The sequence below is a fragment of the Dunckerocampus dactyliophorus genome, chromosome 18 (assembly GCF_027744805.1).
Source record: "Dunckerocampus dactyliophorus isolate RoL2022-P2 chromosome 18, RoL_Ddac_1.1, whole genome shotgun sequence".
Lineage (NCBI taxonomy): Eukaryota > Metazoa > Chordata > Actinopteri > Syngnathiformes > Syngnathidae > Dunckerocampus > Dunckerocampus dactyliophorus.
Genome location: NC_072836.1, coordinates 17,531,516 through 17,547,941, shown reverse-complemented (window position 1 = coordinate 17,547,941; position 16,426 = coordinate 17,531,516). Strand labels below are relative to the sequence as shown.

The 16,426-nt window shown below is 40.4% G+C and overlaps 1 protein-coding gene across 19 annotated transcripts in view; it reads left to right on the top strand.

The window, feature by feature from the left end:
• The window catches only part of mapk8ip3 (mitogen-activated protein kinase 8 interacting protein 3), a 30,190-nt gene that overhangs the window by 2,001 nt on the left and 11,763 nt on the right, over nucleotides 1–16,426 (top strand). For 6 of the 19 annotated variants that reach the window (XM_054759196.1, XM_054759188.1, XM_054759192.1 and 3 more), the window contains exons 2-13: nucleotides 3,405–3,525; nucleotides 3,734–3,804; nucleotides 4,344–4,435; nucleotides 6,095–6,118; nucleotides 8,138–8,288; nucleotides 9,579–9,813; nucleotides 9,894–9,996; nucleotides 12,324–12,442; nucleotides 12,895–12,906; nucleotides 13,858–13,875; nucleotides 15,054–15,111; nucleotides 15,299–15,451. In XM_054759196.1, coding sequence (XP_054615171.1) covers nucleotides 3,405–3,525; nucleotides 3,734–3,804; nucleotides 4,344–4,435; nucleotides 6,095–6,118; nucleotides 8,138–8,288; nucleotides 9,579–9,813; nucleotides 9,894–9,996; nucleotides 12,324–12,442; nucleotides 12,895–12,906; nucleotides 13,858–13,875; nucleotides 15,054–15,111; nucleotides 15,299–15,451 — 1,157 coding nt within the window. The remainder of the gene's footprint in view (nucleotides 1–3,404; nucleotides 3,526–3,733; nucleotides 3,805–4,343; nucleotides 4,436–6,094; nucleotides 6,119–8,137; nucleotides 8,289–9,578; nucleotides 9,814–9,893; nucleotides 9,997–12,323; nucleotides 12,443–12,894; nucleotides 12,907–13,857; nucleotides 13,876–15,053; nucleotides 15,112–15,298; nucleotides 15,452–16,426) is intronic. The other 13 variants (XM_054759203.1, XM_054759198.1, XM_054759191.1 and 10 more) reach the window with 11 other exon arrangements.

Here is a 16,426-nt window from a genome sequence, read left to right as displayed (position 1 = left end):
GTTGTAACGACAAGCTACATTCGCACACAGTCCTATTATAATGTGTTTATGAGTGAGGGCGAGCAGGTAGTGCTATGTCTAGTGGTGGCGGGCTGCCACAAATAAATGAATGCATGGGAAACACTGCATTTCGGCCATAGGCTCAGATGGCAGGTAAGCTTTGCATTACTCTGCTGGGTTCCGTCAGCATTGTTATGTGTTTGCAGCGGAACCTCGGTAATAATGATGCAAATGCAAAATGGGGCACATGGGATAAAAAAATCGTATAAATCCAGTGTAAATGTAGCATGACATTAAATAACTTTGAACATGAATCCTGCTGTTGCTGCATAAGATTCAACTGCATCATTTACCGTGATCCATCCCCACATTGTAGCAGACAACTACGAAAGCAAGACAAAAAAACAGACTGTGTTGATCACTGGGCTACAATTGGGGGGGATGGGAGGACATAATCATAGGAAATCAATAGTACAAAGAGGGGGCCTGGCAGTGTAACCTGATTTATGCTTATAAGGAGCAGAGACCCAGCAACAATAGCAGCCAGAAGGAAGTAGGCCGAGCATGCTAGTCGCAGGAAGATGGTGGCTGAGGAAAACAATGCGAGTGAAAGCAGCAACGAGAAAAAAGCGTCTCAGATTACAAGGTTATTAGGCTCAAGCTAATGGTAAACAAAGCCAACGACTCACTGTCTCCCAGAGACGCCCTCGCCAAGATGTACACAATCCTTATTCATGTTAGGGTGACTAATTTTACCTTTTCATTTGGCATCTCTGCTGATTTCACACTTCTCCTAGCGCTTTATGTCATCATCAGCACCTTTTTTCTCCGTCCATAATGTCGTTACCGGTAAATCAAACGCCACTAGATAGATGAATAGAGCCAGATAGCATTGTGATAACAAAAACAATACAGTAACAATCAAGTTAATGCTAGGGATGGGGCCGATCCGATCCAGTGTTGGTATCGGGTTCAATTACCAGTTACAAATTTTGGTTACTACCTGCAGAGATTTCCGATCCATGAGCCACGTCTGTGCTTTAATGCTGTCAGCAAACGTAGCCAAAAGAATATCAGCGAATGTAGCTGTGTCCACGCATGCACTGCAACCTCACTCCATCATACTTCATACAAAATCACCCAGAAGTTATGTGCAATGTGAAGAGTTCTGTGTTGCCCGACTGTCATTGAAGCCGTGAACGTGCAGGCCGAGCGCTTGTGTTTGTGTGCATGTGTGTATGTGTGGGGCCGACTACGTTTGCTGATATTCTTCTGTTGTGGTTGCCTATTAAAGCAAACAGAGCTCTGGTATTGGAATTTTATCGGTATTGGCAGACGTCCAAATTCAGGTATCAGGATCGTAAGTGAAAAAAAGCGGATCGCTGCATCTCCAGTGGCGGTCCAAATATATTTGATGAAAATGTAAATGACTGAATGTATGGGAAACACTGTGCTATACATTCCAAATGAACGGTCTCTCTGCAGTCAGAGGATTAGCATGTTAGGCCAGGACAAGCACGCCATTAGTAACAGCTTTGTTGTGAAAAGGCAATGTGAAAATATAGATGGCAGACCTCCACTGGCTTCTCAGCTACAGAGTTTACGTGCATTTTACTATACACTTGTTTGCTATGTACTAGGTGACACCCAGCTCACGAGACGAGACGATGCACGATACTGGGTCCACGAGAATGAGACAAGACGAGATTTTAACATTTATTTTAAGAACGTCTCAACATTTTTTGAGACCAAATAAACCACTAATGTTAGGATAATATATCATAAGAAATAATAATATAGCATAATAATTTCCTTTAATATGTCATCTTTCACTCTGTAAAGTTGTGGAATTGCCGTTTGTGCCATGTGTGCGCAGCATTTCTTGAAATGCTGGCCTTTCAACTGTATTAAAGAGCAGCATTTCTTTTGTGATGTAGCAAAGTACACTTTCTGTGAATGCACACCATTTTGCGCTGTTCCGTTTGGTTTGTATTTACTTTACCGACCAAACGTCTCCGTGAGTGTTGACTGTCGAGACGAAGGCTCTGCATCTCGATGTGTAGTTTTTTTCCCAGATGGGAAACTAGGTCGGCAAGTTTTTTTTGTTGCCTTTTATGTTACTACCACTCTCGAATAAATTTGTCATACTGGCTTGTTCGTGTTGATGTCCTTGCTCATTATTATTCCCACATGGGGGAGGTGGCATTTGGCTTTACAAGCATCTTTTTCCCGCTCAATTTGGCATTACCTTGCATTGCTCCTCACGAAGCTCCACTCTTTTGCTATGTGTGTATGTTAACGGCCCCGCCTTCGCCACAGAGACAAAACGACTGAATGACTGACAAGAGGACTCATTCTGTGCACCGTTGTTCTATGAAGCGCCTAGGTGCTGAACTAATGCACAGAGTGAACTCTTTTCCTGCCTGTTTGGAGGCGAGAGACGAGGAAAACAGACACGCATGCACATGGCAATATACTGTATGGAGGCTGGCAAAATTATCCAGTTCATTTTCATTTAACGTGTGATATTTGTTTGATTAATTTATTTATTATCGGGAAACTTCTTTTTTTTTATCTACAAATCTCTCCATTTTTTAATATCGTGAGATTTTGTGACACCTTGCTGTATACTTTCACTTTTTAAGAAGTGGCATCCATCAGTGTACGCCAGAGCAAAAATAATCGTTTATTCCATTTCCTGTGATTTAACAGTTTATTTAAAATACAGTTGTTTTTTTTCATCTTTGCAAATCTACCCATATATTTCTACTTTTTTCTTAACATATTGTTAAAAATGTTTCTCAAGAAAAGTCCATGCGGGGTTCATGGAAGGTTCTTAACTTGCTGAATTGTTCACAGCTGTGTTCTCAAATCCATTTTGGGGTTTTGTAGGCGTGGACCAGCTGGTCGTATTTAGCATAAGTTAACACCCTCCAATGCCTTTATCAGGGGATGAGAAGAGTGTGCACACACAGCAGTGCAATTGTATTTACTGCTGGCCAGGCCACACCCCCTTCTTTTAACGATACGCCACCTGTCATCATTATTTTTCCATTTTGATTCAGGTGATCATTGCCTATGGTAATTAAAAATGCGCTGCTGAGTAGACTGCAGGCTACAAAGTTGAATAACTGTGAATCCTGCTTTTTGTTTATCTTAGAAACCCTTTTTAAAAATTAATATATGAAAATTCGTAACCTATTGGTGCATCAGGCCCATTTTTCCCAGCATCACCGCCTACTAACTAAGCAAGGCTACACTGCTGTGCAGGCAATACGATGTGATTGCTGCAGTAACAACGTTTAAGGCTGTGTTTCTTTGCTCACAAATTCTAGAGAATGATCCATTTATGAATATTGTGCGCTTATTTAAAGCGTTGTTGTGCTCATATTTGCATCTGCCAGAAATTCATCGAGTTTGAAGATGCACTGGAAGCAGAGAAGAAGGATCTGCAGGTCCAGGTGGAGTTTCTGGAGCTGCAAGGGAAACAGCTGGAGCTCAAGTCAAAGAACTATGCTGACCAAAGTGAGTAGACTTCCAACTCAATAGAAAAAGCCATGCTAGAAGTGTTGTGGTTTTTTTTTATTCTTCTTTGCTTCTCAGTAAAAATGTTTCCTTGCCATTTTGAAAAGTGCTGTTATAAAATAATGATGATTTTTGTTTGATCTGCTGTGGTGTTTACCTGCTAATGAAGTGCAACATTACCTACTGGAAGTCATTTGATTTTTTTCAGTCACACGGTTGGAGGAAAGGGAGTCGGACATGAAGAAAGAGTACAACGCTCTGCACCAGCGCCACACGGAGGTTAGTGCCCAACGTGATGTGTTCATCCTGTCGGGCACAGAACTGATGAAATAATAGACCTTGGGATGAAGTTTCCCATCTATCAATGCAAGTTAGTGACTTTTCAAAGGCATGAGGTTTAGGAACTAGGACATATTATTTTTGTCGGATTTCTCTATTTATAGTAATGACACATGGGTATGATATACTTTCCTTCCATTTAATTTCAATACTGTACAGTATACAAGTAATCATGACCTTTCTCTGCTGATTGACGGACAGAAATAGCATGTCCGTTAGTTACCAAATGTGGTTCCTTGTTCTATAACTGGCTCCAAAACCACTTTCAAGTAACCTTTGATATTTAAGTCAACATTTGGTCCTGTAAGATCTTCATGAGACCCAAAAAAACATGAGCTACTTGAGGAGTTTTTTTACATGTTGGATTTGTTTGTTCTTTTTAAATGCAAGAAAATGCACAGAATCAGAAATAATGTTGTTTTTTTTATCATTTTTAACTTTGTTCTTTCCATCCACGGTTTTACCTTCTCGGATTAAAGATGATCCAGACGTACGTTGAGCATATCGAGCGCTCCAAAATGCAGCAGACGGGAAGCAACAGCCAATCAGATGGCCCCGGCAGTGGACGAACGTGAGTTGTGTATGTGTGTGCATGCAGTGTTACGGGTGGAATGACGTCATCATCGGATTTGCACAACTGGCCATGACGGGTTGGAGAAAAGTGTGTTAAAAAAAAAAAACATGAAAAGCAAAACAAATTGAACTTTTTTCTGTCGGTGCTTTTTGCAGTTTTTTTCACTGACTATGGCCTATTTTTAGTCAAAATATCTTAAAAGACTAATATGTAGTATTCTGGTCACTAGGCGTCATTAATGTTACATTAATGGGACATTGCCTTACATTACATTACCTTAACTTTCAGCCATGGATGAGGAGTTTGACATGTCATACTGTAGCGGGGGATAAAAAGTTCTTCTCCCATTCCATGTGGAAGTGGTACGTTTTTGGCTTCTTACTTTGTCCTTCTTGCCCACTCAGTTTCAAACACATTTTTAAGTTTAGAATAAATAAATTGGAGGCTAACTAGTTTAGCTCTGTAGATTGCTGTGCTTAAAGCAGCGGCCGTCTCTTGTGTCACTTCAGAGATCCCGTACCCTGCGCATAAGAGTTGTGGAATCGGGTGAAAGCAAATCTGCAAGTCTAAGTGCGCCAGGTTCATGTCAGACTGGCTGCCACTGTACAGGGATATCAACCAAGTGACAAATGTCATAGTGAGGATGGATGATAGGCTGATGTTGATTGTTTTTTGTTTTTGTTTTTTTAATGCCATGCGATCAACCCATATTACGTTCGAGATACTACTACAAGGAACTTTCCCAATGCTAACGTGTGAGCTTTTGTCTTATTGCTTATCTTGGTGACTATATTGCGTAATACGGTCTTGTTTCATGTCTATAGAGCTCTAATAATGTTTAAAAAGCAGTTTTAGAAGGTGATAAACAGGTTTTATATGAAAATATTCAATTTATTACTATTAAATCCTACTTTGCGGAAATTCACTTGTTATGATATTTAACCGCGATAAACGAGGGACGCCTGTATGGGAACCACTGGTATGTGATGGTGTGGCAGTGTTTGTGTCTGAGGCTTTGAATTGTTCATCCACTGTCTTGCTGCTGCTGTTTTGTTTCATCTTAAATGTAGCAGGCCTCATTTGTCAACATGACCACTGCATGGCTGCTGCCATTTCTTTGTGATGTGTTTACATGCACAAGCTGGAATTAGGACTCTCCTTTTAAACTTAAAAAAAACTTCTTTTTTTTTTAAAGAAAGCAACTATCCATAGTTCATGAACACTTTTGAGCATGAGACAAAGGGGGACATCTGGTGCATCTTTTCTAGCAGAAGAGCAGATTAATCACCTCCTGTCCACTACATACACAGCATCCCTAAAATCTCTTTGAGCACAGATTGTCAATAGCTTCGTAATCCTTCCAACATGCAGCGACGGAAAGAAATTGCGCACTGACGTGATGATGGTGATTTGTTTTCTGGGAGAGTTACATCATAAAGGGACGGGGCTGATATTTGACATTTAGGAACTCAACATTGATTTGTGATGATGGGTGCCAACAACTGATTGCTCAAGTGTGGAGAATCGTTGTTCAATGACATGCAGGAGTGTGCTTTCATGTGTCTTGTCATGTGTGTGTCCGGTGTCTCTCGCTAATCTGAAACTGTCTGTCCTGTGTGTCTTGCTGGCTTGCTCTCTGTGCTGCTGTGTGCACAGTCAACGCCACACATGGAGGAAAAGGTAAATCCAACATGGTCACGCAACTGCCCTCCCCACCTTTTTCCCCGCCAGCTCCAAACCAAAGCAGCCTGCTTTCTTTTGAATTTCCGGGCTGCCCCCTTGTTGTATGCCCAGCATGTGTGAAGAATTGAGCTCTGATAATGGATAGTCTGTACAGTAATGTTGCTTGTGACAAGTCTCAATTATGTTGCATTCTGATAACAACCAATTAGAAAATGCTCTCAGGTTTTATCAATTTCCTCCATTTACCTGCCTCATTGTGTGTCCATCTGTGTGCATCATCTCCTTATCACTTTAAGTGAAGACAAAATGATACGTGTGGAGAAGATTTTTCACCATTTTAACGTTTTCTTGGTCAGTCTATGATTTTAGGCTATTAGTTTCAAAATAGATATGTATTACGTTGTTTTGAACAGCATTATTTTTTTAAGGAGTGGCTTTGGGTGGATTCTACTTTTTCTTTAGTAGTATTATTACTTTTAAAGATGCCACATTTTGCACCCGAGTATACGTCGCACCCACCAAATTTAAAGATAATTTTCTTTGTGCATATATTGACCGCACTTGTCTATAAGCCACAGGTGTCCACGTTGTAACATGGGATATTTACACAGAAAGACACACTATAAACCTTGCAATCCTACCTGCACTCTGTGTTCCCAGTATGATAGCAGCCTCGTTAACTCCGGTGAGATGCTTTGTTTCCATCATTTAAGCAGCAGCCACAGCTCAAGCTAAAGCTGTAGTAATTCTACACTTGATCAAAGTTACTTAAGATTTGTCAGATCAAAACACGATCACTGCATAAGCTTTTAAAACATGTCATATTTGTTTATATTGCGGAAATGCACTACGTTCTGTTTTGGCACTGTAAGCATCATGGGAACTGTAGTTCTTTTTAATCGTAAATTGTTGAAGCCCCACGGTTCAAAGCTGTGGAAAAAAAGGTTGGTCTAATACTTTTTTTCCATGGCTGTATATTAAAATAATATACATGGGCTAATAGGGCTAATATATCACTGTACGATGAACAGATGTAAAAATCCATCCATGCATTTTCTATGCCACTTATCCTCACTAGAGTCGCGGGGGTATGCTGGAGCCTATCCCAGCTGACTTCGGGCGAGAGGCAGGGTACACCCTGGACTGGTCGCCAGCCAATGGCAGGGCACATATAGACAAACAACCATTCACACTCACATTCATACCTATGGGCAATTTAGAGTCGCCAATTAACCTAACATGCATGTTTTTGGAATGTGGGAGGAAACCGGAGTACCCGGACCGTACCCACGCAGACAACATGCAAACTCCACACAGACATTCGAACCCAGGTCTTCCCCATCTCCTGACTGTGTGGCCAACATGCTAACCACCGTGCGGTGAGGTTATCTGTGATGGTCTCAATTTAATCACGGCCGGCCGCCACAAGTAAATGCATGTGTGGAAGACATGGGTAATATTACATGTGTTGAGCTATTTAAAATGTTTGTGTGGTTTAATAAATTGTACATTTTGCAAGTAGAATTTACAATGAGGTTTTAGTCATTTTGAGTGCTGTACACTGTACACATTAGTTTTCATATGCTGTATATATTTCACACGTTTTACACGTCACGTTCCTGCAAACACATTTTAAGCCCAGTGCTTTTTTCTTTATGAATATTCTATAACACTGTATTGGCATTTGTATCGCTGCAACACTTTCAAAAGGGGGCGGGGGAATGCTTGACGTAAATTGACATTTTCCTGTAATTGCGTAAATGTGATGAAATTATGGCCTGTTCAAATAATTTCAACACTGGTCAAGTGACGAGGAAAGCTTCTTTATGTAAAGTGGATTGCTTCACAAAATAGGAATTTGCTCAAATCTGTTCTGATATGCTGTATTTTTTGTATGCATTCGTTTGCATGCCAGGCTCGGCTTAAGCAGTCTTTTTTTCAGCCTAATTTGTAAAGCATTCATTTAAATAACATTTTAATCTCCCCCTCTCTTTCTCTCTCTGTGTTCCGTGCCAGCAGCAAAGCAGAGCGCCCGCCATCGTTGAGCCTGTACCCCAGCGGCGAGGGCATGGTACGTGGGGGTCTCGGGGGGGCTAGGATGATGCCCGGGAAAGACATCTGGCAGGTCAGCGAGCTCGGCCAGTCCACCTTCAGCTCCGCCTATCAGGTGGGACAGACATCGGCCATGTCTTTCCTCCACAACCACAACCGTAGCCTGGGGAGTGGTTGCGGGGCGGGGGCCAGCCTTGCTGCTGCCCATCCGGCAAGCCACACCTCCAAGGACCACCTACCGTGCCTGCTTGTGTCACTTTTGATGAACTAATAGGATTGTCATTCAAACCTAAAGTGAGATTTGAGATCTTTATGCGCTGACTCAAGCAAGCAGGGGTCCATTTTGATGGCTTTTTTTAATTTTTGTGATCATTTATTTGTAATCATGGAGCTTCTGCTGTGCGTCCTTGTGTTTTGGTTGGTTGGTTCGTATGTGGCCCATATGGAGGCTTTTTTATTTGGTTAATGAGATTGAAATTTGGATTGTTGAGGTGTAGTCATACGTCGGATAAGATAAGACACATTAAAGGTCCCATAATATACTATTTTTCAACAATTTTGGTGTCCAAAATCCCACAGTGTGTTGCCCAAAATGCAGCCCTCACAGGAGCACCGCCATTTTGTGTCTGGCTTTACTGCTAATTAACTGTGTTTGTCCATGGCTGTCTCAGACAGTGTGTGGCGCAAAGAAGTGCTACTGTGCACTTTATCCACTTTTTACATATATGCTGTAACTCTGCATGAGTGTAATAAATGCCATATATCACATACAACAACGTAACATTATGGAGTGGGTAGGACACAAACGTTAGCAAAGCTAGCATAGCTGTGTGAGCCACAGTGCTACCATTACAGGCACATTTAGCAACATCATGCTAGGTTGGCTTGATTGCGGATGAAAAACAAGATGATAAAACTTACAGCTTACACGTTTGTAGCTGATTGACAGTTGCTAGAGACGCAGGTTTTATTTAAAATCAAGCAAAGCCATTTACTTATTTTGTTTAACATAAAGCTGTCTTCCATGAAGTGGTGGGTGTATTGTGTCAATGATGTTATGAAAACCACAAACTTGAGCGCCTCTTCTCTCAAAAGTGGAGCAAACAAGTGACCAAACTCATGTTTGTTGGTCATAAACGGGCTGTCCGGACACATACTACTTTATAACATCAGTAAAATCCATAATGGGGACCTTTAATTTGTAACTTTCTGTGAGCTGTTGCTTTCTTGCTCCGCCCAGCTACTTCTGTAGTTAAATGACACACATGCACTAGTGTAAGTGCATGTCATGTGTTAAAACTACAGTTGTTGGTTAAACGAGCCGTATAGTTGTTAGCTGGAGACCATGTCTTGTGATGCTGATATACGTGCTCTATCTCTCGCACTTTACCACCAAAAAACCAAGGAGGATGGCTCGGAGTCCGACTCTGTGGCGGCAACTCCCAGCAGCACCGGAAGCAAGTCCAACACTCCCACCTCATCCGTCCCCTCGGCCACCGTCACCCCCATCAACGAAGGCTTCCTCCCGCCCTCTGAGTTTGACACGATGCGGGCCGGGAACCGGAGCAGAAAAAGCGCCAAGCGACTCAGCCGGAATATGGAAGTCCAGGTCTCCCAGGAAACCAGGAACGTAAGCATAGGTAAGAGGAGGTCACTACTACCGGTAACCCGCACCCCCGTTCCAGTTTTGCTTTGTAGCTGCAAACGTTTTCTTTTTCAGGTATGGGAAGCAGCGATGAGTGGTCAGAATTTCAGGAGATAATCGATTCAACTCCTGAGTTGGACATGTGTGTGGACCCGCGTGTGTACGGAGGAGGAAACAGGTTCTACTCCACTGGATGCATTACATTCGTACTACTTACTGCAGTGTGTATTTCTGTTGGTTGCTTTGCTTTCCAAGTAATTGGAGATGGTGCTGTACTGTAATGGACATACAGTTGCATCAAGGCACATTAATGTGTCAATAACAATTTTTAGTACTGTCCAGGGTCCACCTGCGAATGGTGAAAATCAGCTAGTAATCGAGACACCCATAGAAAATGACACACTGCTTGCTCCGTTTCCCAACGCACGTGCTAGCTTGACGTTGACGTTCTCCTCCGAATTTGGAACAAGGTTTGCCCAGAACACTCCCCGATCGCTCTTCAAAATGTCTCACACACTAAACTTTTTTTTTTTTTTTTTTTTTTTTTTGTCGTCTGCTAGAAATGTACAGGTGCTTGGCATAAATGAATGATCGATGGACAGATGGAATGGGGACACGTCGTAGAAGTTATATGCAAGTTTAACTTTTTTGTCTCACAGCAACTATGGTGCGTTCAAAGGTCGCCGAACAAAGTGTGAAATCTCAACACTTGATGAAAAAATATTATCAGCAAAGCACAAAAGACAAAAAATTGTGTGCTTTTTTTTTTAAACATCGGTACATACTGTATTTGCTGTACTGTAATCACGTATTAATAAATTAGTGCCAACTTGGGGCAAATGAGATGTTTTCTGTGGAAAAACGACCTATTTTCGGTGGGAAAAACAAAAGTTTTTGACCAAGAATCCACAAATGGCGGTGCTGTCAATGCTTAATTGTGAATGTGCAGGGATGGCTTACTTTAGTTGGCAGGATGCAAGGACAGAAATGAAAACATTAACATTTATTAATTGGAAAAAAAACTTTCAATATGTTCTAATTGCTGGGCATTCATTTTTGTCCAAAAATTCCACCACAGGACAGGAATATTGCAGTTGTGCTACAGTCATTTTCTGGACTTTCTGTGCTGGCATTGCTGTCCTGCAGCGATGTCCAAAACCGACCTGCAGCTGTTTTTTTATTGGCCCGCTGCACATTCTGAAAACTATAATTTAACAAGAAAACTTAAAAAAAAAATAGAAAAATTAGCAGTAATTTTACAAGAATAAAGTCAAAATATTCCGAGAATAAAGTTCCAATCTAACAAGAAAGTTGTAATTTTACAAGAATAATGTAATTTTATGAGTAAAAATAACGTCATTTTAGTGGCATACGTAGTTGAAGTATTAAAGAAAAAAAATACATTCAATGTCATGGAAAACAAAGTAAAATTGTAGTTTTTAGTTTTCTTCCCTGTTCGGATGACACGGGGTGACACAACAGTTCACTCCCTTTGTCTAAAATAAGAGAGGAAGAAACAAACCACACTCAGCTGTTAAAACAGAAGTTGTGCTTGCATATTTGCAAAGTGACATCTGGTCACTTCGCTCCTCTCTCTGTCCGTGTTGGTAACAGTGGTCTCCTGGTCGCAATAGAGCCTGAGGGAAAGTAATGCCGAAACAATATGAACTTATGAGCAGTGATGACCTTTAGTTCCTGCATTGAGCTTGACACTATGAGCTCTTAATGAGAGAACCATTGGCTTTTGACAGCGTCAGCAATTGAATACGTGTGCACTTTGTGCTGCAAATATGATAGCAGCTGATTAATGGCACTTCAGTGCGGCCCAGGTCTCATTTGCATACGTGCTACTTAATGTATATGACCACAAAGAGCCCACACCGTATCAGAGTGTTCTGAGTAAACGGTGCAAACTGAAAGTACTGCTTTTAGTTTCCTGTTATGTTGGCTCACTGTCAACAACCAAGTTGTTTTTTTCTTTTTTCAATTATCTTCTGTTTTGGAAAAATGTGCAATATGCACACACAATACAAAATTGACACTCTCCGAGGGGGATTCATTTAATATCATATTTATTATTTTGGTTATAGTTTGCACAACAATCAGTCCTAAACTTCCCGCAGGAATTTGTGGGAATTAATAGAAAGAAACTGGAAATAAGATCCATTGCAAATTCAGTCAAATCAATTTGTATATCTACAGCATCAATTTTACAAATGATTTATTCATGGTTCATAAAAACATCACACAGCATGATCTCGGTCTAATGCAAATTCTGTTGAATTTCTACCCAGCGTTCGGTAATGTCTTATTTTGTAATGGCAGGTATCAAAAGAACTTAAAGCACATTCACAGTAACACAAAAATGCAAAAATATCATTAAGACTGTCAACCAAAATGGAGCATTATTGACTTGGAAATGGCAACATGTTTCATATTATGCATTTTAGGACAGTGCAGGTGTACCTTCGTTGATGAATATGTGCTATGCGTTTTGTTTTGCAGCCCCTCCCAAGGCATAGTGAACGAGGCCTTCGGCATTAACACGGACTCCCTGTACCACGAGATCAAAGATGCCAAGTCTGATATCATTGGCGATGTAGATGCGGGTGCAGAGCTGCTTGGTAAACTGTTTCAATCTATTCATACACTGTAATGTGTGTTTCTCACAGAAGGCAGTTATTTGGACAACAAAATCTGCAACCTCTTTTGCACCCCCATGTTTGCATGCTAACATTGTCAGGGTAGACGTAGAAAGAAATGAGAGCAGCATGACTGAAGCGGGACTATGGATGCACCTTACGTCACTGCAGTCTTCCTAGGATCTTCTGACCGGCAGCATCCTTAATCCGTGCTGCTTCATTTATTTCTTCCTAGTTTCTTTTTGTCTTGTGCTGCGGCAGCAAAATATACCGCAAAATCTTATTAAATATTTCACAAAAGAGACTCAAACCAACTTTCATTTATTTTCTCATTTTAAATGTCAACTTTGATGGAAATGGTTATGTTCTGCTAATCTCCCATTCTTTTGCTTCCCCCCCCCCCCCCGGATGTGCTTTCGTGGTGACACCCGTAGGCGAGTTCTCAGGTGTGTATTGGAACACGTTTTCGTTTTATTCTTCTTTCTCATCTCTGGCTGCTCTGCAAATGCTCAGACCCTCAGTCTTTCATCTCTAGAATAAATGTCTAAGTATTGCCGTTTTTAATAATGGCAAATGGTCGCTGTTATTCGAAATGGTATATAATTCTTTTAGATTTTAAAAATGAATTATAATGTAAAAACTTTTTTTGTGTCATACAGGATCAGGCAAAATGATCTGACACATTTGTAGGTTAAATAAAAGGCAAATAAAGTAAAGAAACAGTGTTTTTATTTTCGAAAAGTACATACAATGCCATTTTTTTCATATAAGTCCATTCTGTTTTATTTTTTTTTTTAAATTAAATCAGTCAAATGGGATCCATTGTTGTCCACACACTCAATGCAGATCCAGTGGCTCTGAAGTTGGTAACCCATCACAAGATGGTGTTTGGAGCTGGTACGGGATCATGTCTACCAAGATTGAAGTGCAAACGGAACGCTCGTTGTGTTGCAGTTTCAGATTCGTTTGTTTTGATAAACGTTTCCACTATGAAAGCGCAACACTCACCAGTCCAATTCATGGCAGCAACTGAAAAAGAAACAAAAAACAATGGCATTATAAAGAAACAAGGCAAAATGGCATATGTACTTTTCCAAAATAAAAACACTTCTTTGTTTCTTTACTTTGCCTTTTATTTAACCTACAAATGTGTCAGGTCATTTTGCATGACCCTGTATAACATACAGGTTTGATATCATACTTTATTTTTGTATACTACTTTTCTAATCCAAATAATGTAAAGTTCAAGGACCTGGTGGAATATTTGACCTTCTGGTTCCATCCTTTGCCTAATTTGATAAACTCTCACTAGCGTATTTTCTTTCCATCCTTTCCTTCCCTTGTTCTTCCCTACTGTCTTTCCTTCCCTCTCTTCTCTGTGCTTGTTTTGCCACCAGTCCGAGATGATTTCTTCGGTAAGGCTCCCTTGCCTTAAGAATTGTGCTTCTTTGCTCACCTTTTGCTGATGTCATTCACATTGTACGTGGCTGATGGCGCCTTCTTTGGCAGTTATGGGACTTTGTTTTTCACACCTTTGCACATCATTGTTTGCTTCTGCCAGTGTTTTTTTATGCATCCGCAGAGACAAAAATAACTAAAATAATAGGGGAAGAAAATGATAGAGATAATAGAGAAAATAAAGTGATTTGTAAGTTATGCCAACAGATGTTTTCTACATAGTCTATGTTCAAATTGAAATGACTCTACATACAGCATAATTAATTGGATTATTGTGCCCTGCGATTGATTGGCTGGCGACCAGGGTGTACCCCGCCTCTCGCCTAAAGTCAGCTGGGATAGTCTCCAGCATACCCCGGCAAGCCTAATGAGGATTAAGCAACATAGAAAATGGATGGATGTATTCATGTAACTGAATACAATATATAATATCATACTGACTTGAATATAAGATGGCTATGAAGATGAGACGACTCCCTTTTCAAAAAACAAGAACTAAATCAAGGACTAAATATGTTTAATATCGATGAAGTCGCCAGTTGCAACAAGAAAGGATATTTCTTGGTTGTGTGATGACATTGATCACCGTTATCTTAAAATTAGCATCATAACTCCTGTGTTTGCCAACTTTTGAGGCACTGCCGTGTGTGTATGTAAGTGACAGGAAGAAAAGCTCTGACTGGTTTGGTTATCTTTGTACTTTGCACTTTATTTATGACTCAAAGTTTCCAAGTGTGCATAAGTCTGCTTCTAAAACCTGTATTTTGGTTGTGTGTGGCTGGTGTTGCATTTTGCTTGCAGCTTGCTTGTTAAACCCTGATTTCGGGAATCTGATAGCATAGTTTGATTTTCCAAATTATAAATCGTATCAACCACCCTTTTGATTAAAGCTAAACAAAACAAAAGTGCTTCTTTTTTCTTTCCAGGGTTTACCAAGCGTTTGCCAAGTGTTCAATACCGTAACGTCCTTATTTAATTGAATATATTGACAGTTTAAAAGGAGAGCATGTAATTTTACCATTTATGTTAATGCCTCTTGATGATTTTCCACATTTATACATCAGCAAACACCAGCAAATGCTTTTAATTATCAAATAGGATCAAATAGGATTAGTTACAGAGTTGTGTGTTTCAGGGATGGGAAAGGAAGTGGAGAATCTGCTGACAGAGAACAAACAGCTCCTAGAGACCAAGTAAGAAACAAGATGATGTTTGTTTTGCCATAACGCTTGCATAAGTGTGGCATCACCCAGCAGCACCCCTAAAATACCACTGGTGCTTGTAGTAGTCGTCATGCTGCACACAACAATCTTATTTAAGATCTTCTCCCATTAGACTAAGAGTGTAGATATAAAATAACTTGTCTTTTCTCCCGGACAGAAACGCTCTCAACATTGTGAAAAACGACCTAATTGCCAAAGTGGACGAGCTGTCCAGCGAGCATGAGGTGCTGCGGGAGGAACTGGAAGCCGTGAGGCAGTCCAAGAACAAGGTGGACGCCCGAGTCAAAGAGCTGGAAGAAGAACTCAGGAGGTGAAAATGACTCTCGTTAGGGTATTTGGCGGCTCTAAATTGTCCAGAGGTGTGAATGCATGTGTCCAGGGTGTACCCCACCTCTTCCACAGTCAGCTGGGATAGGCTCCAGGTCACCCGTGGCCCCAATGAGGATAAGGGGTGTAGAAAATGGATGGCTGGAAAAGACACACGATCATCTTATAGATAAGCGTTTTATACAAAAGGTCCACTTTCACAACAGCCATTTATGTAAATGTACCTGGATATTAAAAACACTTGGGACACCTGTTTAGGTACACCTGCACAGTATGTTATCTGTTGACTTAGTGTAATAGCACCATACTGAGATGTTCCCCCTTCATGTAACAAAACAAGATGATCAAAATGAATTGTTTTATTGTCAAGTAGAGTTGTTTCATCATGAATCTCTGATAGCTCCAGTATAAAGTTAACTTCTTATTGCAGTGTCCTCAGTTTCATATCGTATAGAGCAGGGGTGTCCGAAGTGCGGCCTGGTTGCCATTTACTTTGTTTTTCACTGGCCCACAGCACATTCTCAAATTATTATTTTAACAAGCAAACAAAAAAAGTCATAATTTTACAAGACGGATGTAACATTGAGGAAAAATTAGGTTTTAGTAGCATAAAGTTGATATATTAAAGAAAGAAGGCTTCTTTTTTTAACGCCGTAATATTATGATAGACAAACAAAACGATTAAAGTTGTAATTTTTTCATTTTTTTTTCAATTAGGTTGCCGAAATATATGTTACTATGAAGAAGAAAGTTGAATATTGGAGGGGAAAAAACCAGCAGAAATGGGGAAAAAACTGCAGTAATTTAATGGGAATAAAGTAAACAATATTAGGGAAAAGGTAGGGTCTCACCTTTTTTAAGAGAATAAATTTGTAACGAGGGAAAATGGCAAAGTTGTAATTTAATAGGTTGGGGTAAAAAGTTATACAGGAATAAAGTCAAAATCTGAGAATAAAGT